The sequence below is a fragment of the Phaethon aethereus genome (assembly GCF_964289735.1).
Source record: "Phaethon aethereus genome assembly, chromosome: 17".
NCBI lineage: Eukaryota > Metazoa > Chordata > Aves > Phaethontiformes > Phaethontidae > Phaethon > Phaethon aethereus.
This window is the reverse complement of record NC_138593.1, coordinates 8,980,350-9,003,066: the sequence shown is the minus strand read 5'-3', so window position 1 is coordinate 9,003,066 and position 22,717 is coordinate 8,980,350. Positions and strand designations below refer to the sequence as shown.

Here is a 22,717-nt window from a genome sequence, read left to right as displayed (position 1 = left end):
GAACCATTCCTCTAATTACCAGAAAAGCAGAAAAAGAAAAACAAAAATTTACAGGAAGGCAGGCAGTACAAAGGAACAGTCACAAAGAGGCAGAAATTCACAGAATAGGTTCAAAAACTGAGTATTACAAGAATACTACAGAACTTTCATCAATTAAAAAAACAAACCAAAACAAGATATTCTACTTTCTCCCTTTTGTTCCTGCTGAAAAAACCCAGATCTTTCTCGGCATAGCCTTTTTTTCCCTCCTCTTTTCATTAAATGAAAAGGTGGTCACAGAATTGAGGGGACAGAAGGGTGACTAGCCCTTTGCAGAGATGTTTGAAATGCTATGACCAATGACCATGAAATAAAATAAAACAAACATGGAAACACTGCAAGATTAAGTGAACAAGAGGGGCAGAGAACTGATCTATTTTAAAGCCCTAGACTGAGAAAATTAAGGCAGGTTCAACCAGTTATTCACATAAATTCAATGCTGAGAAAAGGAGGTTTCTTTTTATGACTTTAAAAGCACATTTATTAATGGATTTTTTTTTTTTTAAACACTACAGTTGCATGTCCCCCTCTATCATTCTGATCTACATACTACCAGTTGTGAGCTCAGCATTATAACCAGTTGATTTCCCTCTAGAGAACAGCACACTAAAAAGAGCACTGCAGACGGGTGAGGGGGAAACCACAGTAAAATATACTTTGGAAATTGTTGTTTCCTGCTGAACACGCAGAGCCAAAGGCAAGCTGTCACTGAGCGCCTGCCTTGCTCACTGAAATCTGCGGGTTCATCCTCAGTGTCAGATGATTTTGAGACCAATTTGTCCAAAAAGACATGATCAGATACTTTGGCTGATAAACAGAAACTATCAGGGCATACAGACACAGATGGTATCTATAGGTTGGCCCCAGAGGAAACAGGCAGACCCCTGACAGAGGACAGCCACCTGAGAGCGCTCTCTTTTCACTGGCATCAAGAGGATGATGACAGTTCTCAATCAGCATGCTCCCCTCCTCCCACAGTGCACGCTTACAGCTTTTATGTCTAAAAACGTTTTTACTGACTGTGTTGCTCTCAAGCAGCAAAACAACAGGGACTGCAAATGGCAGGGAACAGGCTCGAGTCAGCATATGTTCAAGGTTTCCAAAGGATATCACACTGAAGTTTTAGTCATTCACTGTGAGAACAGGCTGGCCAGGCAGGTAAAATACTTTCTTCAGTTTTCCCCCTAGTCATTAAAAGATTCCCATCAATTTTTATTTATTTATTTTTTAAACACAGTTTAAATCCAGTTGATGACAGACTAGTCTGCAAAAGCAAGTTCACACTGTGATGACCTCCCTAACACATACAGAAACACGTAACATTTTAATAACATGTACAGGTCAGATCAAAGGAAGAGTAACACGCAGCACACAGTCAGTCAAGTTCAAACAACTCTGTCTGTATCAGCTCTTCAGGACCAAAACCTCCTTAGACCTGGCTATAAATAGTAAGCCAGGATATGAGTACATATGAATGAGGAGAATGGAGCCTAGAAGACAATGGAGTTAATTATCTCCGAATTCATCCTAGCATAGTCATTTCTCTAAAACAACAAAGAAAATGGATGTAATTTGAGTGTCTCTTTCTAAAGGAAAGATGGAAGGGGAGTTACAGAGACTATTAATCCTCTCTTGTAATGAAACTCATTTGCAACACTCATGCCTCAGAGGAGAGAGCAGGTCTAAAAGTGACTGACAATTAAAAGCTACAAAATCATGTTTGCAATTTAAATTACTTGAAAGAGTGACAGAATTGGGAGGTTGTGTGTTTTGGTTGTGAGCGGGAGGGTAGGCTTTTAGTTTGTTTTCAAATGTGAGAGACTGGAGGCATGGAAGACGTACAGACAAGACTACCTATGTGTGGGGACAAACGATGCTGGCCTGGCTTCCAGAGGCCGTGACATGTGCTATACAGCCAAGCAAATGGACTAAGCATAGATTTGACAGATGCAGGAACACAGCAACGCAGAGAAGAGGCAGAGCACATCCACCTTTGTCCAACAGCAGTGCGTCATTTGTCAGCATGCACCACTCCTATTTAAAGCCAAATAAAACTATAGCAATTGTGGAAAAAATTCCCAAATATCTAGTAGTAACGCAACAAGGGAGATGAACACGTGCCACGACACTACAAACACATACCTCTACAAACTGCATCATTATAAGCCAGCATGATGAATGTGCTTGCAAGAAGCAGGCCTACACAAGCAAAATTTACCCCTCAAATTAATTTCCAGTTCTCAGCTCTCTGTAACACATACCTTTAGCTTTTTTCCCACCAAAACAACCAGCATCATCTTTCTTCTTCTTCTGAGAGCCTCCCATGCTTGTAGTCTGACTGGCATCCAGTTCTTGGTACCTATCAGCTCCGGGGACCTCTTTGTGGACATGATAGGAAAGGTTCCGCATGATGCACACGCAGTTCTCCACAGACTGTTACAGAGAAATTTATGTTATAACAAGTATTGCACCCTCTTATTTGCAAACCATTGTATTATACAGTGGAGGGTTTCTGGGAATTTAAAAAAAGCCCACCTGCCCCGTGAAAAGAATGTAGCTTTCAAGGAAGATTTAGTCACGAACCCTTAAATTAAGGTTTGTCCTTGTTCTAAAACCAATTTTATTCTTCCAGAAGTGAAGCGCTTCATAAATAGTACCCCTTCGAAATGAAAACTCTCTAATCAAAAATACCACCTGATATTACATAGAGAATACAATTCACCCAAAGATCAAACACACAGTGGAAAATGATCATAGAAGAATCTTATTTCAACACAAGCCTCTCTCCCACTCTTCCAACCTTTACAATCCACAAGAGACCAATTTTAATAAATTTCCTCTGGGTCAAAATCTAGGCCTTGTGAGGATTTCTATGAGAACACACGTTGTCCTGGAATAATAGCTAATCCACAGCACGTCAGGTTCTGACAAGAACAATGCTCTGTGGACTGCAATGGAAACCACCAGGTGGTTACAAAATCCACTTCCAAAATTATCTGATTAAATGACAGGGCTTTAGAATTCCCTTGCACAGTCCACCACATGGTGGGACTCAAAAGGAGTAAAATAATAATGCTTTACAAGCCTTACTAGTGTTATAAAGCAATAGTAGGCTCTTTCTTTTTTAAACAGGTTAAACTTATGCTATTCCTTATGCATATAAATATGCTTTTAAGCACCACAGGATGAGACGATGATAAAAACAGATTAATCAAAATCTGCACCTAAAAAAAAAAAGCCATAATGAAAGTGCTGTAGGTCTGAAGACACATCTTAATGTGCAGTCTTTAGAGATGGTGCTGAACAAAGTCTGTAAAATGGGAACTGACTCTTTTGCTGGTATTCTGCAAAGCACAATACAACAGGACTCAATTCTGATTTGGAGACTGCACTTGTAAATGTCAGTTAAGTAATGCAGAACAGCAGCAATAATGTCACTGACAATAACAAAGGACTACTCTCCCCACCTATCACAACCACTTGCCTTTGCTCATCTCATCAGCCACACAAGGTAACATAGCAGCATCATGCTGATACCCCATGTAGTACCATGGATATCACGACAGAGATGAGAGAAGGACAGCTACGAAATTTTTTGAGACAGGCATAATCCCCTTCTGATACTAGCAAATAAAAGTCAGATCCCAGTCCAACACTTCAACATAAATTAATGGAAACATCCATTAAGCTTGAACTTAAGTTCACCTTATTGTCTGTATCCTTCTTGCCAACTGCAGACTGTAGAGCATGAAGGAGGGCATCCACCAAGCCATCACACTCCCTCAGTCTTCTGCGTGCTTCTGCTCCATCCGAACTTACATTCCTAACAGGAGAGATTTAGAAGAAAATTTAGCCCTCTAACTTTGACCGTAAAATTGAAGGTGTGTCGATTCATACTACAATTATTAAAGAGCTCATTATGTTGGATGAACAATTTAGAGGCAAGGTAGTCTGAAAAACCTACTAAATCTCAGTAAAATATGGGCAATGCCCATCTGCAACTCCCTAAATCTGAACGAAAAGGGGAACACAGTCGCAGAGGTGCCTGTGACCTTTTTCAAAACACATTTTTCCAAGTGGCTGGCTAGTCCAGTGATATACCTTAAAGTGGACAGGCGTTTTCAGAGCAAACAATACTCAAACTAAGAATTTAATTTCAAAGCCAGAACTTTTAAGCTGAAAAATACTTTCACCACCTAAAGAAAAACATGCAAACTCGTAAGACTGCTCAGCAGCATTCATAGCCACATAAATTGAAAAATGAAAAAGATTAAAAACAGGTGTACAATAAGCTATATTATATGTAACCAATCTGTATATAAAATTGTTCTTCACTTTCTTTGGCCCCCATCTGCTCCAAATAAGTCGGGTGGGAGTCAGCATGTACAACTGCTGCCTCCTTGACTGCTCAAAGTGTAGACTGAGTACAACCATATGATTGGGTTAATGTCTAGATAGCGGTGACACTGTTTAATTTAGATCTGATTACTTTGTATGCCTTACTAATCACCCACCTCCAGAGGAGGGATTCATAAGAGGGTCTTCAAGGAGACATCTTGTTACAAGGAAGATAACAAGGACAGAAGAACACTACTGGCCTGAAGTCAGCAAAGAGCCACAGTAACTGGGGTAAAGTTAAAGGCTGCAGGGGGAGATCACGACCACCAACTCAATTGAGGGTCTATGCAAATTGCCCCCCCCACCTGTAAAGAGCATGCGTGCTAATTTACATGGCAAGAAAAGCTAATTTAAATATAACAAGCCAATAGCAAGCGATATGGTGATCACTAACCAATGAATGTAAATTTGGGCGGGTTTTCCATTATTTCTGCTAATCATGTAACAGGATAAATATGTTTTAATTCCTTCGTGTGGTACGCTAGCTTTGTGGAATTATCCCCTAGCACCCATCTTTGTGCAAACATGAAATAAATAAATATCTCTGCTCTGGGTGTAAGATTGGCTTATTGCACACCGGACCCCATTTGAGGGACAACAAAAAGGTTCTCCAAATCTGTTCTGTATCCTCAGCTTTCTGACTGGAAGTTACTGCCACCCAGTTTAAATCCCACGTTTTGATATCTAAAGCCCACCCTTTACACTGTGTACAGCAGATTCAGCACAAAGCCTGGATCAGTCACATTTAGAAAGTGAAAGATGACAGTCAGTATGTTTATATGGCTTTAAATTTCTCGAAGTATTGCACAAGAGAATGGCACAGGTAGAAGACGCAAGACAGAGCAGTGAAAGGCTACTCGGAGTTGTTAAAGTTGCATGTATATCAATGACTGCAGAAATTGTTAGAGGGGAGCTATGAACTTAGTCTCACTTGGTCCAGTGAGCATGCACACTACATACTGAAGCCCAGCCTTGCATAAGCATCAACCTGCCATGACCCAATAAATAAATAAAATTCAAGTAAATTTTCCAAATGCTGCCTTTTTTTCCTCCTCTCTTTTTTTAAAATTTTATTTTTGGAGGGGAATGAAGTGACAGAACGACTCTTAATAGTGTTTACTGGTGAAACCTATAAGGGAAGTTTTGCCAAAGCTGAAATGTACTAACTTCTGCAATAACAGAGCCAACCTTTCAGCTTTCAGGGTCTTTGAATTCCACAAACCTGTGTAAGGTTAGCTCTCAAAAGCTCAGGGGACAGTCATTACCTTCTGCTATCAGGACCGTGCAGCCAACTTTCTTTTTAACTAACTAGAGGGACTGCCAATCTCCAAATAATTAACAAATCAATCATGGTCCCCTCCCATGTCCCCCCATCACCCAGGCAGGCTGGTATGTTAATTGGATGACTAGGAAAAAAAACGCATTTTCTCAGAGACCTCTCAAAATCTGAAGACACTTAATTGTGAGCTGGTTGCTGTAACAGCACATTAACTTTCAATTAAGAACACAAATGAAATGCACAGATAAATGAATCCTTTCCCCAAATCCTAACACACAGCCTCACCTCCAGCAATGACTGATACGAGGCAGGTAAAGTGGCTATTAAAATATGATTCCACAGGATATATGGAAGAGAGAATTCTACATGCTGTTTTTCCATCTCCACTTACACTAATCCTTTCATATCAAAAGCCCAAATGTGAATTTTAATGTAAACTCTTTATGAAACTGAAATTAGAATTCAAATTCTCCGTGATACCTTTCAGGAGTTATAACAATAAATGATAACAGCTCCACCTCCAAGCACAAATATTAAAGTGGAACATTACTTACTAAGCTTGAGGGTGACAGAAATGCACTAAACATGGTCTTATCTGGAGCTGTGTATCACATTTCTTATTCCCTCATTAAGTCTTAGAAATAGAGAGCTAAAATACATATGGAACACTTGCAGACTTCAAAGAAGAAATAAATCAAATTGAAAAATAAAAAATCCTTCACACCTTTCTTGCCCGATGGCCCATTCATAAGAGATTTCTATGGTCCGTTTGTGCTACCATATTGTAGCCCATTTGTTTTACTGCTTTGGTTATCAACAGCATCACAATATTTTGTATCCTGCTTTCTTATTTCTTGTTCTGTATTAGGAATAAGGTAGACATTGATAAGGTTATAATTGAAAAAGATACTATAAAAGTGCATCAGTAGGAGTGTGGCTTGCTGGTATCACTTGCTCTATCTTCAACTGTAGAAAAATTTACTGAAAATTAATGCCTCAAGAAAAAATTCCCACATATATCACCCATAAATAAGCATGAAAACTCTGCAGGATCAAATTAATAGCTAATTAATGCTATGAATAAGTTATGCAGACATCAAACTTTGCAGTTTTAATGTCATAGCTAACACATCAGAAAATGTATCCTTATGAGGATGTCATGCAGAAACATCTGCTTTATAAATACCCAACACTCGAGATTCTGCCTAGTCCTCCATCCTTGGGCAACGAGATTGCTGCAGCCCATGGGCTTTATCTAACATGGAACAACAAAACCTGTAACTATAACCCAGACCTACTGGAGAGCTCAGATCACGTTCTTCTCCACAGAGTCTAGGCAACAAAAATCTCTGAAAAACTAAGCCCAGAGAGAGCAGCACCAGCTTCACAGAGTCTGGTCTTTCTGCTGCTCCAATACTGCAAGAGGCAGCAAAGATCTGCCAATTCCCATGGGAACATTTACATTTCAGATGCACGCACTAGTACGCCAAACACCCCTAAGTACAGGCGGGCATGGTGAAAATGAAGACAGTATGCTTTGAGTAAGTTCTCATCTGGCAATCCCAGGAGATGCTTTCCATGATCCAGAGCAACCTTCAAAAGCTCCTGCAACCCAGGAAAATGCCAGGTTGCACTTCTGCCTCGGGGTGTTAAGACTCTATACTATCTACCTCCTTGAAAAACATCACCTGGTAAGTTATTAGTCAAATTCACATCTTAGGTCTTCCGGAGGGACTGTAGCATGGAGACAAAAGTGATTGCATGGATGAGAGACCTAGTGCTAGTATTGGTCATTAAAAAGGACAGAAATTGCAATGGTACAGCCAACCTGATATCGCACTACTGGCCAGAGTCAGGAAAAATCTCTTCCAATTTCACATCTGCACCGCAATTGGTCTTGACACACCTTACGCACCTATTACATGTTATGGAATGAAAGATGTAACTTAGTCATGCTCCAAAGGAACCTTTCAAAGCAAAGTTTCTAAACATCCTTCTTTCAAGAGTGATGAAAATCAACAAATAGACAATAGATTCCAGCGGACACTAACAGAGGATTTGTAGTCATCTGACACGGGGTGACACTTCACAGAAGGAATGCAAAGCCTCACCCAGGGCAGAAACTTCCTGAAACTCATGCAACAGATAGATATGCAACATATGGCATCCAGACTTGGATAAAGTAGAGAGTTTTGCTTTTCACGGAACTTTTCTACACATTAGACAAGCATTACGTTAAATCAGAAGAAAATTAATTCTTCAGTTGGTGGAGTGTTTGATACAAGACACTGAATAGAAAAGGAAGCCAAAACCCTAGCTGAGGTGCTTGTTAGCTCCGTTACTTAGGAGCTAGGCTGCCATGCAACAACCCGAATGGCCCAAAGATTTTGGAATTAAACACATGATCTCAGTGAATTGCTTGCTGGGGCAGTTTAATATCAAGAACCTCTACAGATGAAGTCAAAGATACTTTTAAAGTTTGAACAACTTGAAACAGTAACTCTGCAGGGCTTTTGAGGCACTGATGATGGGCAAAATCCTGTTACAAATGAAAACAAAAGTTGATTGCCTGTTCAAACGGGTGGGAGGAACTACCTAAACTAATTTTACACAAAACAGTGACAAATGATACCTGCCATTGATCTCTGGTGTTCTGTACAGTCTGCTTCCCTTGTCTCATCTCTTCACCCCCAGAGAGGCCTCTGCTGCCTTCCCTGACTTTCCCTGCTTTTCAATACTTTTCCAAGAGTCTATTAAATGAAAAACGTATTTTAAAAACAACAATAGTATCTCTCTCACATCACACTTCAAAGGGTAACAGAAAGCTTCACAGTGTGCTTACTGTAAATAACATGCAACACACTCAAAAGAGCAATTCTAGGAGCAAGACATGGAATACTCAAATTACATAGGAAGGAAACCAACTGCATGACTGATTTTATGGAGAACAGTAAAGCGCAAATCTCATTCCAGAGACTTTAAATCCACAGCCTTTAGCTGGAAAAAGCAACCTGGATTCTTCCTCAAATTCTTGGAGTCCAGACTGTAGACAGGACTAGTGAAAGAGGATTTGTAAGGATATTTAAATATATGCTTTCCCTGGGAAAACAAAACAGAGAAGCACTAAGTAAATGTTAAATAAAAGTAAACACCTACCAGTGTAGAAACACATTAGGCTAGGAATCCAGTCTGTTGTTATTAAAGACTTCAGAAAATGGCGGGGAATGTGCTGAGAAATCTGTTCATGTTTTAGATGAGGTTATCATTATCACCAAGTAGTCTTCTTAGTAATATGCAAGTCTGAACGTAACGTTTACATCTGCAGAACAGAGCTGGTATTCATTACCTCTAGGATAGGTATCTGTGCCACACACCAAAATTATCCTCATGAGAAAAGATTTAGAAGTAATTAAATGCATGGCACTTAATTTGCACTATTTCAATGCAAATCATGTAGTAATGCCCTGACTGTGCTCTCCCTAACAATGTGAAAGATAGAGTGGAGACACGGAGAGCTTTTGGGGTTTTTTGGGGGTTTGTTTGTTTGTTTTAATGATAAAGAGAAACTTGAAAATACAAACATCGGAGAGAGACATTTTTTCTGAACATTAAAACTAATATTTCCAAGACTATTGCTGTGCCTGCCACCTGGCTGGAAAGGGCCATCAGCTGTTATCCCACAGTGCTGCAGGTGAAACTAGAACTAGAGGTTAGCGCGTTACCGAACGCTTACCATCCTGCTTCAGTTCAGCGGGTGTAAAAAGCACTTTGTTTAGAGGCCCAGCTGGGGACGAAGACAGAAGATTGAGGACTTTGTTTTTTATATAAATAGCTGAACTGGAAATTTTGAAGACATCCTCCTAGAAACATTTCCACCTTTCTCTGGAAGAAGCGTGGACGAGAGCCGAAGCTGAGATGGTGATGAGCTCTTTTCAACAGTCTCTGTGCACTCCGCAGGGGCTCCGACTGCCCAAATGAATCCTACTTTTTACTAGTAGAGAATTGTTTACGGTAGCTATTTTTGTGTTGCCAGGCTAAAAAGTAACATTGGCTCCTCTATAGTCTGTCTCAGCACTGTTGAAGAAGATAAGGATACCTGTAATCGTTACAAGCCAGCGAGATACAAATGACCGCGGTTTCCTGCTGGGTTGAGTGAGTGGCAGTTCACGAGTGGGCTGAGTTTTGGCAATGCTGTGCTGGAGCTGACAGGCAGTACATACACCTCGCTAGACCTTGACTAACACCATCACTGAGGCTTTGCTGTCCCAACACTGAGTCTTATATACCTCAGCTGACATAAAACTACAAGGGTCTCACAAGTCTAATTTAAATATATTATTTATTCTATCCACCTAGTCTGACAGTCAGAACCCTTGCCATAAACACCCCCTTCCACACCCATACTTTGTTTCACTATTAAGAAGTTTTTATTTGGATGTCAGCCAAAGGAGACTGATAAATTATAGTTGCATTAAATGTACTCTATTTCCGAGCGTGCTTCTAGGTACTGAATGTCCCAATGGAGGAATATACAGCATTTTAAAATCATTCCATCATTTCATGCAGAAATAGAATGAATTCCATACTTCAGTTCACATGAAATACCGGAAAGTTTAATTGGTATTAAGTTCATCATTCTGAAAATAAGAGAGAAAAAGAAAGAAGCTGCTTGTGACACAGGCTGATCCAGGCAGCACTGGTCAGAGCGCCCTATACAACACCATGGAACTTGGCAGCAGACAGCTGAATGGGAAATCAAGCAGAGAATATGGTAAAGAAAATAGGAAGAAGCCAAAGTCCAAATGAACAGAAAGATCGGGGCGCGCTGCTGATGGTGACATGAGGTAGGGAGCAGCTGTTCAACTGCAAACAGGTGTATTGGACCTGGGCAGGAGACCCCGCTGGAGATTTCTGCTCTACTTAAGCATCCACTTACCAGCTAGACCCAAGGGAGAAGCAGAGGAGCAAGCCCCAGTTGCCTTGCATGTAAAACCCTTCCAGCTATTTGCATAAAGGGATTGGTTTGGTTTAGTTGGTCAAATGCTCAAAAGAGGACATACCAAAGCCCACCCCTGAAAAAGGACTTCCCAACCTTAGTCTGCGCTCCAGCGACACTGGCATAGAACAAGAGATTTACAAACCACAGTCCCACGTCTCTCATTCATGTCAGCACTGTCTAAAAGAGCTCCCTGCAAAAAGCAGGGGCTCGACAGCCAGCAGGTTAACACGGTACAGATGTCAAGTCCATCCTTTGTCATTTCTGGCTTTCTATATCCAAAACATCATGTAATGCCTTTTCAGTAAAATGTTGACTGGTTACCTCCTGCATGACCTGCTTGGAGTGCCTTAGCCCACTCTCATGTCATGCAAAACGATGCTGAAACACACTACAAAAGAATTCCATGATGGCCAGCAGCTACTTAGCTTCCAAATTATTTCAGCCTCAGCTTGGAGGAAAGACTAAGGGGTTCTGCTTGCTTTATCACACATGCTTGCTGCAATGTGAAAAGAACCTCAAAAATACACAAAAGATGCAGTATTTTTCTAACAAAGGATCATGGCTCACATGCCTTCCAAAGGAAACTATGTCCATTACAGTGACTGCAGTGATCTTTGTTTCAGTCTTGAAAGCAAAGTCTTCAGTCAGTTTCTGTCTCATTCCACCACACCAACAGACGTTTTTGTAGATTCCCTTCACTGACAGCCGAGGGAGAGGGAGCTAGATTCATTCCTAAGTCATGACAGAAGGCAGTAAGCAAGTGCACAACTTCAAATTTATACTTCGGATTTGATTGTAAAGCATTAAGGTTGCATGTAACTAGGTTATGTCTCTGCTGCTAAAATCTATGCATAATTTATTTATATTACAAGCTAAACATCAGGAACTGTCAGGAGGAACCCTAACAGCTCCTTACTAGCACGAATTAAACGCTCTGCTCATCATATAAGCCCCAGGACAGCCATATGCTGTGATCCTGCACAGTATCAGTAAGCTAATTAAAAAACTGCCTTCGCTCACTCGTCTCTGTTGTGTGGATTTTTAATTTGAGTTGGTTTTTTTCCAGTCTGGGTTGGGCAGATAAGCTTCTCCCTTTTCCATGCTGCTTGCTGCCTCCAAGTGAAGATTCACAGACAAATTTCTGTTCAGTTTTTGTCTTTCCCGAACTATTCCTTTGCTGAAAAGTCCAGTTCAGAAGTACCTGTTGCACAACAAAACACTGACAGTATCATTAGCTCCCGTTTCTGGAGCGGCGATCTCCTGAAGGCTACACCAAGCATGAAAACAATATGAGTGCACCAGCCTCCAAGCACAGTGGGTGGGTGGACAGAGACATGGCAACATCTGCCCTCATCTGCTCTGGGTGGGACAGAGAAGTGCTAAGCTTTGTAAGAAGTCCTGTCCAGGCCTCCTTGGTTAAAAAACTGCCCTAAGAAAAGCATACAAAAGGACTACTTGAACTATGATAGGGGATCACACCAATTAAAGAGGAAAAGGTAAATCAAATGACTTTGACAAAGAATCCTTTTTCGAGTGGGGGAGAAATGTAGCTGTTGCAAGGAGGGCTCTGTACTAATGCTAGACTTGTGAAGCTCAATTACTAATTTGCTGCTGAAAAAAATGAGAAAATAAAAGCTGGCAGCTGAAAACTCACATTTACATATCTTCTCTGTTCTGCTACACTTCAAAAAGCAAAGTTCCCCTGATACCAAGGGCAGCTTGGCTGGCAGCACAGCAGCAGCATCACCTGAGCTTCACCTCCTGCACTCTGCTCTTCACTAGACAGTGCTTCCAGCTCAAAGATTTGCACTTAAGTGCCTTCTTTCTTCAGTCAGTTGGAGATGAAGGCTGCTGCAAGTATATGGGAGTGCAGGTAGGACAAATATTATGTGACTGTCACCACATACTATTACCATGCCTGCAGGATTTAAAGATGGATAGAGCTTGAAAGTAATTCACTTTGAAAGCTCCAATTCCCGAGCACTTCTCTTAAGAAAAAAGACATACATTAATCATTAAGAAGAAAGGAGGGCATAAGCACCTGGCTTTGACAACCTTCCTTTCTTTCTTTCCTTAAATTCAGCATGCAGACATGGGAAGAAATAATGGACACACCAGTATCACCAAGACACTCATACAGTTGTTTCCAGAGTGCAAAGAGAGAGGACTTCTCTCCCAAAACAAGACCCCAGACTCTGTTTGACAATCTTCTTCACCTCACAGATGCACACACACTCCTGCTACAAGCAGTGTGCTGTAGGTGTTTGCATGCATAGGCATATTCACAAGTATATAAAGACATTAGGATTTGAGAAAGGAGTCCATTACCATTAAGAGGCGTTACGTATGACTGAAGCACTGTAAGTTACACCTGCAGGACAAGATGTACATGTGTGTACCTTAACGCTCTCTGTCCTCCTCAGAAAGTCTTAAGACATTCTCATAGAAAAACCTCTATTTGGCACATCCTAAGTATTTAGATTTACCATCAAGCTCCTGCAGTCCTCTTACCTCTGAAGTACATAAAAGTAACAGGAGCCTGTGGATATTTACCCATCATTTCTCATCCTGGTGGAGTGTGTTTTCAGCTCTGAATCTACTGAGTTCTTACCTCATGCCTTCAAATACTGTATCACGTACTTACCATTAACGCTTAGGTTTTGATTCCATGCGACCGAACTCCTAATTTATACCTACAGGAGGTGCTTATTCCCCGTTGTTGTCTCTAGGATCAACCACTTCAAAATCCTTGAACTACTGGTATTTACCAACTTCAGGGGAAGGCAAGGACAGAGGTGCCAATCCCATGTTAAAGACAGGAAAGTGAAGATCAGTGACTGAAGTCCAGATCTACTCAGGTACTTACAAGCCTGAACCTCACTAAGACCAGAAGAAGATAGGGCTAATAAAAATTAGACCACAAAAAGGTTTATACCATTAGTCTTGCCTGTAATTATGTCAGAATAGTAGCAGAACAGCAATTAAATCCATACTTCTCAAGTCACTTGTTACAGCTCTAGCCACCAGGTTGTCCCTTCTCAAGAGCTGATGTTGGACAAGCTGTTACGTGCAATTTCGATCTGAAGAGCGCATGTTTTCAGTGGAAGTCAAGTGGGTGCAGTTTGTTTGTGTTCGTACACCCACGGCCAGGTCTCTGAACCCTGAGGCTATTTGTGAATGCGAATTTCTGTGTACTTGGAGAATTGACAAGAAATGCTGCAACTACAGATGGTACCCTGGAAAAAGGAGCACTTTGCATCTGTTTGCTATGCAAATTAATTCATTTAACATTTGTTGACAGCAGGTCAGTTTAGCACAGGAATCAGGCTAGAAAGTTGGCAATTTAGGAACTCAGTTCTACTCTGTCCTCTTAGAAGTGAAAAAATCCAAGGGAGAATTAAAAGTAATTAGGCAGAAAACAGCAGTTAAGCCCAGAACGAATTTCATTTTTAAACTATTAAAACCCCTGCTGCTTAAAGAGAACTAGGAATGATGGTGGATATCGACCCAGAAAACAAAAAAGACAATGTGACTGCAAGCGGCACTCTCTGACCCATAGATGCGGCACTTCCCCTCTAAAGCACAGCAGCACCTTAGAGAAACCTGGAGACACAGCGAAGGTCTCGACACTGCCTGGGTGCCTGTGAGCTAGCTGGGGCTCCATCAATCCTGCAATCAATTCAACTTGTACGCTTTTCCTAAAGCGCCTTAACGTCTGGGTCAAAGCTGTAGGAAGGATCATGAAATAGCCTTGTTAAGGTGCACCAAATCCTTACATTATTTAAAGTGGAGGACAGTACAATTTAAAAATGAATGCTTCTGGACTGCAAATCCCAGTAGGGATTTAGGGTTTAAAAAAAAAAAAACACAAAACAGTAACTACTAGAAGCAACATTCAGACATTCTCCACATATCTAAAAAAAAATACAACGCAAAGACATGAAACTTGTACTCCAAAGGAACATCTGTGCATATTTAATGATTCTCCTAGCAAATGTCTTCCTTACCTCCTCCTCAGTCCTATTCTTCCATAACCAAAAATCCACTTAATTTCAATAAATCAGTCTTTGCTTTGTTTTTTACTGTTCCTTTCCAGATTCTCACCATACCTATTTCTCTCAACAGGTTCAACAGCATATAAGAATACCTTTATTTTATAAAATTATACTGGAGGTAGCATCTATCACAAGGCTCACGACCACTTTAAGTAGTAAAACTATTACAGATATTGCAGATCCATTCATCATCTAGGGTCTGCCCCTAGAAACAACACACAGCAATGCAAGAAGAAACATCTTTTTCCTAATCTCAAGGCAAGAATGGCGACAAAATTATCATCACTTGCACTAGTTTCTGAAAACTTCAGTGTTTCTTGGTAAAGATAACAGAAAAAGCATGCAATAAATTTTATTATGAGATCATAGTTTGCAGCTTGGCTGTGCTGCCAAGTCTTTATTTTGCAAAGGGGAATACAAAATTCCCAAAACATTTGTTTGAAGTGTTTTTGGCCAGTCAAGAATGGAGTGGGATGGCACACAGAACCCACTCATGTTCCAGATGATCAGGATTCAAAAGATCCCTACAACGGCCACAGTCATGGGAAAAGGCTTCACTTTAGAAGGAGTCCTTAAAATAAACACTGCTCTCCAAAGTCAATATAAACTTCAACCAGTTGCCTTTTCTTCCTTTGATTCTTAATGGCTATGTATACATTGTCAGTTAGCTATGGTAGTTTGGTATGGACATCACAAAGTATCCCAGGTCATCTCAGAAATATTGAACTCTGCATGAAAGAGTATCTGAATGGCTTTCTTGACGATAATAAACTTTGCAAAGTTTCTCTGATTTCCAGCTTGTAAACGACCAGGTCCAACGTTACTCAGTATCATGCACAGGGCTTTCTCAAATAGCAGCTCAGATCCATTCCTGAGCACAAATCCTTCATCTATACAGACTAAAATCAACATCAAGCATCACAGATGAATTTTTTTTGTTACTTCAGAAAGTGGGTACAAAGCCAGTAAGCTACTTCAGCTTTGGATAAGGGGCAAAAGAATGCATGGATCATGCTTCTCATCTTGCAAAATTAATTCCCAAGTAAAGCAACTCTGGTGCGGGTATAGACGTCTGCTAAGATACTGGCCCAGTTACTGACCCTTCTGCTAAAGCATTCTCCCACCCCACACATACCTGCAGCACTATCTGTGCTGCTAATACCCAACGTGAATCCACCCACAGGCACATACAGGCCAAGTTAACTACGCAGGATGCCGTTCACCCTGCCCTACTGAGACCTGGACATAGACCAGCACCTGAACTCCAGCCTAAAGTGAGGAGGGAGAGACACAAATTACACGGGGGGAAGGTATTGTTGACAGCATAGGACTGGAAAGGAAAATGGGATGGATCAGAATTTGAAGAAGAGGTAAAGGCAAATAAGTGTTGGGGTTTGTTTGTTTGTTTTAATTACTTGTTTTCAATTATTCTGAAATAAGTGTTTCCAAGGCTCCACATTATCAAAGGAGAGATCTAGATCAAGAACAAAGTAAAGATGAGAAAGCAGTGTAAAAAAAAAAAAGGCAAATAATTAACTGGCAGTTCATGCTGCGAATCACGAGTTTGAAACAAACTTACCTACATCTGTTGATAAACTTCATTAACTGAAAAAATGATACTGAAATGAATGCTGTCCTGCATGCATAATGCCCATCTTCCGCTTAGGTATCTAAACCACAAGGACTTTTGAAACCTCAGTAGTTCAAAGATTCTCTCAGTTGTTTTGGAAGACAACGCTGTGCACACCTGAGGCTCACTTCCAAAGGGGACAAAGGAGGCTGGTGCACCATCAAGAGGACTAACCTCCCAGTTAAGTATCAAATTGGTAAACAGTTTGTAGTCTGCAATAAGCTCCATTCATGCAAAACTGAATGTCTAGGACTCACTACGGTGTCAACAAGAGAGAAGTAGCCAAAGGGATTTTTAAACACTGACGTCTGTCAGACAGATGGCTGCAACAATTTATTCTTTGCTGGCCTTAACTATCTTATCTTGCTGGTGCTGTTAAGGATGAGCTGCAGAGGATTTCAACAAACAATGCAAAATTGTTTCCAACAGTAGTAACGATAATTACTTTTGAGATGTCCATTTTTATCCCTAGATCTGGAAGTGCTCTACAAAAGGTATGTAATATCACCAACATCGTAACAAGAAGTACAATCAACTGAAAGACAGCTCATAGCTCGCTCACTCCTGCATCTTTGTTGTCCTGGACTCACTTTATCTCACTGCAAGAAATAAGGAGACAGCAAGACACTTCTTCCCCTTTCCTATGCAAGAGGTTGCTCTTTCCACGGCACAACAGAGACATGGACAAACTACCTTTTTCAGACTACCCTTCCCTGCTAACCCGCCATCACATCTCCATTTACCTTCAGCAACTACTTTCAACCACAAAATCATCTTGCCCTACATCTGACTGAAGCTTCAAATTTTCCACAAGGAAGCAGAGAGTCCCACATGACTATGCCAGCAGAGACTATAGATGAAAGGACTGAAATCCATTTCTCCCCTTCAACAACAGAGGCAGTCATCATTCACTGGCGGCTGTCCTGATGCATTTGAAGTGCATCAGGACCACTTTTAATTACCAAAAGTTCAAATACTCTAACGTACGTGTATCAGTACTACTATGCTCCACACCCCCCTTCATTAGCCTTAAAAATGCAATGTCCCAAGTGGCACAAGCTTTTCCATGTCCTGTAAAACCAGTACCTTACTTTAAGATTAAAAAGCCCCAAACAAACAAAACAAACCCAAAGTTACCCTGGAATGTAGAAGTTCAAGTGGATGCACATAATAACAAAAATTTATTATGTGGATTTAGGTTAGTCTACTAATGATCAATTTATTGTCTACACTTACTGGAGAACCTCATATTCATTCAGTTAATCCTTTTATCCCCCATTACAACTAATTTCCTCTTGCAGAACACCATTAGAAAAGGAGACACCAGTAAGTAAAAATCTGTGACGTCTGGAGCCTACTTAAAGGACCTTAGTTTCCAGTGGGACTGCAAATAATTTCAGTAATGGACCCTTTCAGAACACTTCTCATTACTTTCTTCATTTGTGAAGTTAACTCAGGGGAATAGTTACTGCAATTTAGAGACCACAAGCCCAAGAAACAGAAATGAACCAACTTCTGAAGATGCATTAATAAGTAGAGATCTGACAGAAGTACATTTCAGAGCAACAGAAGGTATGATGCCAAATCTTTATTAGTTTTGCTTAAACTAATTGACTTCATCCTAAAGCTGAAGAATTTAACAGTGCATCTCCACTATTTTATCTCAAAGAAAAACAAAATGAAAGAGACTGTGTTCAGGAAATGTTGGTTCTTCAGTTTTTTTAGACTGCATTTGGACTCCTCCTGACCCCAGCTTCTAGCATGTACTGTCCTACTCTCAAGGTGCTCTCAGAACTGCAAAGACAGTTTCTAACCAGAAAAGGCTCCTTTGCAAGGAATAATAGGTTCAGTAGATCACGTTCTGAACTAATTTCCCATAGGTCCTTAGTCACTGTAGCTTAAAATATGAGCATGTTCACAAAAGTGTTTGTGGCCAAAACTAGATCCATGTTTCAGACTCAGTGTAATTCCACGAAACTAGCTCCCCAGCATCTGCCAAAAAATGCCTTTTGATAGGAGAAGGCCTAAAACCAAGGGAGCTGTCTGAAAACACACTTCTCAAATAAATAAAAACATCACCATCAAGGGAAGCAGAGAAAGTACTCAAAATTTGTAGGAACAGCCCACTGATCAGAGTAGACAAATAAAAGTGTGATTCTCAGTCCTTGTGGCACAGTTTGCCTTGCAAAATGCTTTTTTTGTACTTAGTTTGGCAATTAACCTCACCTGGTTCACTCTCCATTGTATTATAAACCGCCTCATATAGATCCACTCCTCCTAACCTGCATAAATGACCTACTCTTCATACTGGGCAGACCTACATTGACAAGTCCTTGTTCACAAGTCCATTGACAACAACAGAGTCTGTGGCAGGCAAATATCTCCAAGCATTGCTACCGTGGCCACTGAAATGGGGATAATCTCTGCAAAAATGAAAGCTATATGACACCTTATTTCCAATCAAAATAATTTTAACAAAATCCTAAACACAGGATGTGGTGAACAGATTACTACTAAACAGTTCTGCCTTACCGTAAGCAACCAGAAGTGTTCTTGAAGACAGTTGTCCACTCAGCATCACGAGGCTTAGAGTCCTCATTTGGCTCACTCTCCCAACCTGAATGGGGTATAATCACCTCATTGGTAAGCGTCTGCAGACCATGGTTGATGATGACCATCTTCAGGGGCTCGTAGGACGATAAATTCCACAGGGTTCCTGAAGGAGAAACGGTGATTATTAAGTAACAAGAGAATAATAACTATTTAAAATATCTATATTAAATAGAATCACTAGATTCATAGAGAATCACTAGCAGGTTAAATCATAAAACTAAACGCAAAGGCGAAACCACTTGATGAGACGCCAGACTCACACAAAGCTTAGGGAAAATTCCACAGTTGCTGCAACAGAAACATTTCCAAAAGCATGGATGCATCTTTATCAAGACATGGATATTGCTGAAGTTAAGTCTTACAACAGAGTACAGAAACGTGATGTGCTATTGGAGATTAATCAGATTTTTCTGCTGTATACAAATTTTGTTATGCTTTTAAGTCTACCTATGCCTCAAAAAGTAAAAATTCATCCAGTGCAGCAGACAAGTGTATTGAGCAAGTCTTAAAAACAGGGATGAATTTATGGACTGTCATTGATCTTACGCTTACCCTTTGCACAAAACATTATTTCACTGAATACTCCTCTCTATTATTTACTTTCACATTTTCTTGTCACAGGCGATCTGTGTTCAAATCACGTGGTGCCACAAGCATATGATTCCCTGAAGAAGCTGAGAACCAAAACCCCTGTCTTTCCATTTTTACCTCAATTACGAGCCAAAGTAGACAGAAGTCAAACATCAAAACAACGTAACAGAGGAACAGCCTTAGAACTGTAAAAATACCCAGGCTCACATAAGGGATACAACTTCCCAGCAGACCTCTCTCAGTGTCCTGACATTTATTGCTCTTTAGCTTAGGACTAAACGAGGACATTCACTTCAGAGATAATTTCTGCATAGGCCCAACCTGGTAAGATTTGAAAACTATCAGTAACACCACGTGGAGGGAGCCAGACGCACACTTTCGGTCTCCAAGGAAAGGTGTGAAGACTAGCAAAATTTCAGCAACCGAATGGAAAAGCTAGATTCCCCAGAGCACACGGGAAACCTTTCCTAAGCGGATACAATATTAACCCGAGGCTCCCTGTGTTAGTACAAGTGTGGATTTGTGCGTGTTACATAATATGCGCAGAGAAAATTGTAGATACTCACCTCTTGGTATACATGTCTAAAGCAAAAGACAAAAGAAAAACAAGGGTGCAATCTTTTGTTTCAGCCCCTTGCAATCACTCCAAGTTTTAAAACCTACAATTTTCAAATTAAAAAGACTAGATTTTTCAATCTATCACTTTTGTTACACAGTCTAACAAACACACGGACTTGCCAGACCCTGTCAGTCAGCGGAAAGCGTGTAGTAGCGAGGGAGCCCACAGCTGCGCAGTGACCCAGCACACCAGAGAACCGCCAGAGCCACCACACCTCCCTCCAGACGAGCGGAGGCAGCCGTCTCGTGGGGACTCTCCTACACGCTCGGGCTTTCACTGCTACAAGTTGGAAGTGTCAAACGCCAAACGCCCTATTTTAATATTAGGGTATTATCCATATCCAGTCATGACAGGTACCAGGTCAGGACGGGAATTTTATCTCCATTTGAGTAGCGACTGGCACTTATACGACAACCTCGAAGGCTGAGGAGTAGCAGAGCCTCCGAAGTAAAATGCTACGGTGTCCCCTATTCAAAGCGATCTTTATAAAATCCAGGCATCTGTTCAGACTGAGGAGACCGTATTAATTAAGAAAGAAACTCTGGGGCAGATGACAGAATGAACACCATGTTTCTTTCAGTCTTTTTCTAAAACCATACAAAAACTCGCTTTTTTGGCCTACTGCCCTTGCATTTCATAGACAACACACTGTATGAGATTTTTATAACCTACTTTTTTTAGCTTTCAAACAAGACTATATAGGTGAAATACAAATTAATTTTCTCTTCGTACCCATTACAATAAATCACCTTTGTCACTACCAAATGAACAATAAGAAAACAATGGACAATAAGAAAAAAACCAAAACAAGCAGAAAATGCTAATTGGCCCCATTTTGTTGTGGAAGAAAGCCTTTACTTCTCATAACAGATTGGCTCAAAAATATACATCATGCAAGAAACAAACGCAAGTCAATATTTCTAAGACGACTATGAGCTGACATATAAGCTACCCAATTAATTTTAAATACTTCACTAGTTGAGTCTTTAGTTATTGCACACCAATTCCTTAAGCATATCAGAATCACTGACATAAAAATAATAATTACAATTAAATCTCTAAATGCATTGCTGACTCAGTACTTCAAAATTCAAATGCAAAATCCAAACATCCATCACTCAACAAAATAGATAAATACCAGGAAAATCATCTCTGGAGCAAACCTAAATTCAAACTGAGAACAGTGTGTGCACAACACCCTGGTTCTGGAGGGTTATGTCAGGGTTCCCTCACAGGATCGTAAGCGGAGCATTCGGTATTTGCAGTGGTCAAAAAAGCACTAGGAGGAAAAGATGGCATCAAATGAGAACCTAGTACAGTGTTCGCAACGATCCTGCATTTCTGTTCTTGTGAAACTGCAAAATATTGCAACTAGAAATAACGTGGAGACTTAAAATCATCTGTATGTGGAAGAGTTAAGTTTTAAAATCTAACAGCCCCTCATATTTAATGGCTCTTTCCTTAAATGCACATACTACTTTTGCACCTGAAATGAGATTCTGCCTTTTCCCCTTTCCTGGAAGAATGACATAATGTGTTATCCGCATAGTGAAACTACAAAGGCAGATTTCACTGCTTAGGAACAATCAGGCAGACATATACTTAAAACGCAAAAAAATACCTATAAAATTTCCAAGAGCTCTAATATTACAGGATTGCACAAGAGTTTTCCAATGCTCAAAGCTTTTTCTTGTTTTAAGACTGAGATATTTGTGTCTAGATTTCAAGACCTTCAACCCCAATGTGTAAAATAAAATCATCACCTCCAAACTCCCTCTTCTATATTCTCATTCACCAGTAGTCACCTCAAGAGATGAAATACATCTGGGAGTCAACAGCATTCTAACTGGATTGCGACACTGAAAACAGCACTAACCTGCCAACCCATCACACACAAGTCTGCCTCGCTGATGGTAGTAACCCCACCCAGACCAAAAGAACTACCTGCCCCTACAAAAGGGGCTCTTGTACATACTTATCCAGAATTTTTCTTAAAATCTATGCAATAAACCATTTAAGGCAAACACATTTTGACCGTCGATCTCATTGAATGGCTACCAGACAACAGGGACTGAAGTTAAACAGAATGCCTTTTCTCCATCCTCTTTGAAGAAAAAAAAACCCCAACAGTTCACAAGCTTTTCAATTTCTCATCTACCTCCCATCTCTCAAATGTTTCATAGAAAACTCCAACAAACTGTGAAGAAGACTAAAAGACAGTCTTATTATTAAAAAAAGCACAGACTATTCAAATTATTCAAAAAAGACAAACCACTTAAACTTATAATAGTCATCTTATTGTTGCATGAGGAAAACCAAAACAATGTCTCTGTTGAACAGCATTCAGCAAAGGAAAATGTGCAGCACTTAACAGAAAGGTAGCCCAAGATAAACAGGGATGAGGGAATCTTGTGGTTCCAAAGGCAGAAAAAAACAAAAATTCCGATTCGAGGTTGACTTCATTGGGAAAATATTCCACAAGAAAGGATACAGA

At 40.4% G+C, this 22,717-nt stretch overlaps 1 protein-coding gene across 1 annotated transcript in view; it reads right to left on the bottom strand.

Moving 5' to 3' along the window:
* Positions 1-22,717, bottom strand: part of ARVCF (ARVCF delta catenin family member) — a gene marked incomplete at both ends in the record, with an annotated part of 165,429 nt that overhangs the window by 45,590 nt on the left and 97,122 nt on the right. Inside the window, 3 exons of the mRNA XM_082007844.1 lie at positions 2,301-2,472; positions 3,745-3,862; positions 18,933-19,116. Coding sequence (XP_081863970.1) covers positions 2,301-2,472; positions 3,745-3,862; positions 18,933-19,116 — 474 coding nt within the window. The remainder of the gene's footprint in view (positions 1-2,300; positions 2,473-3,744; positions 3,863-18,932; positions 19,117-22,717) is intronic.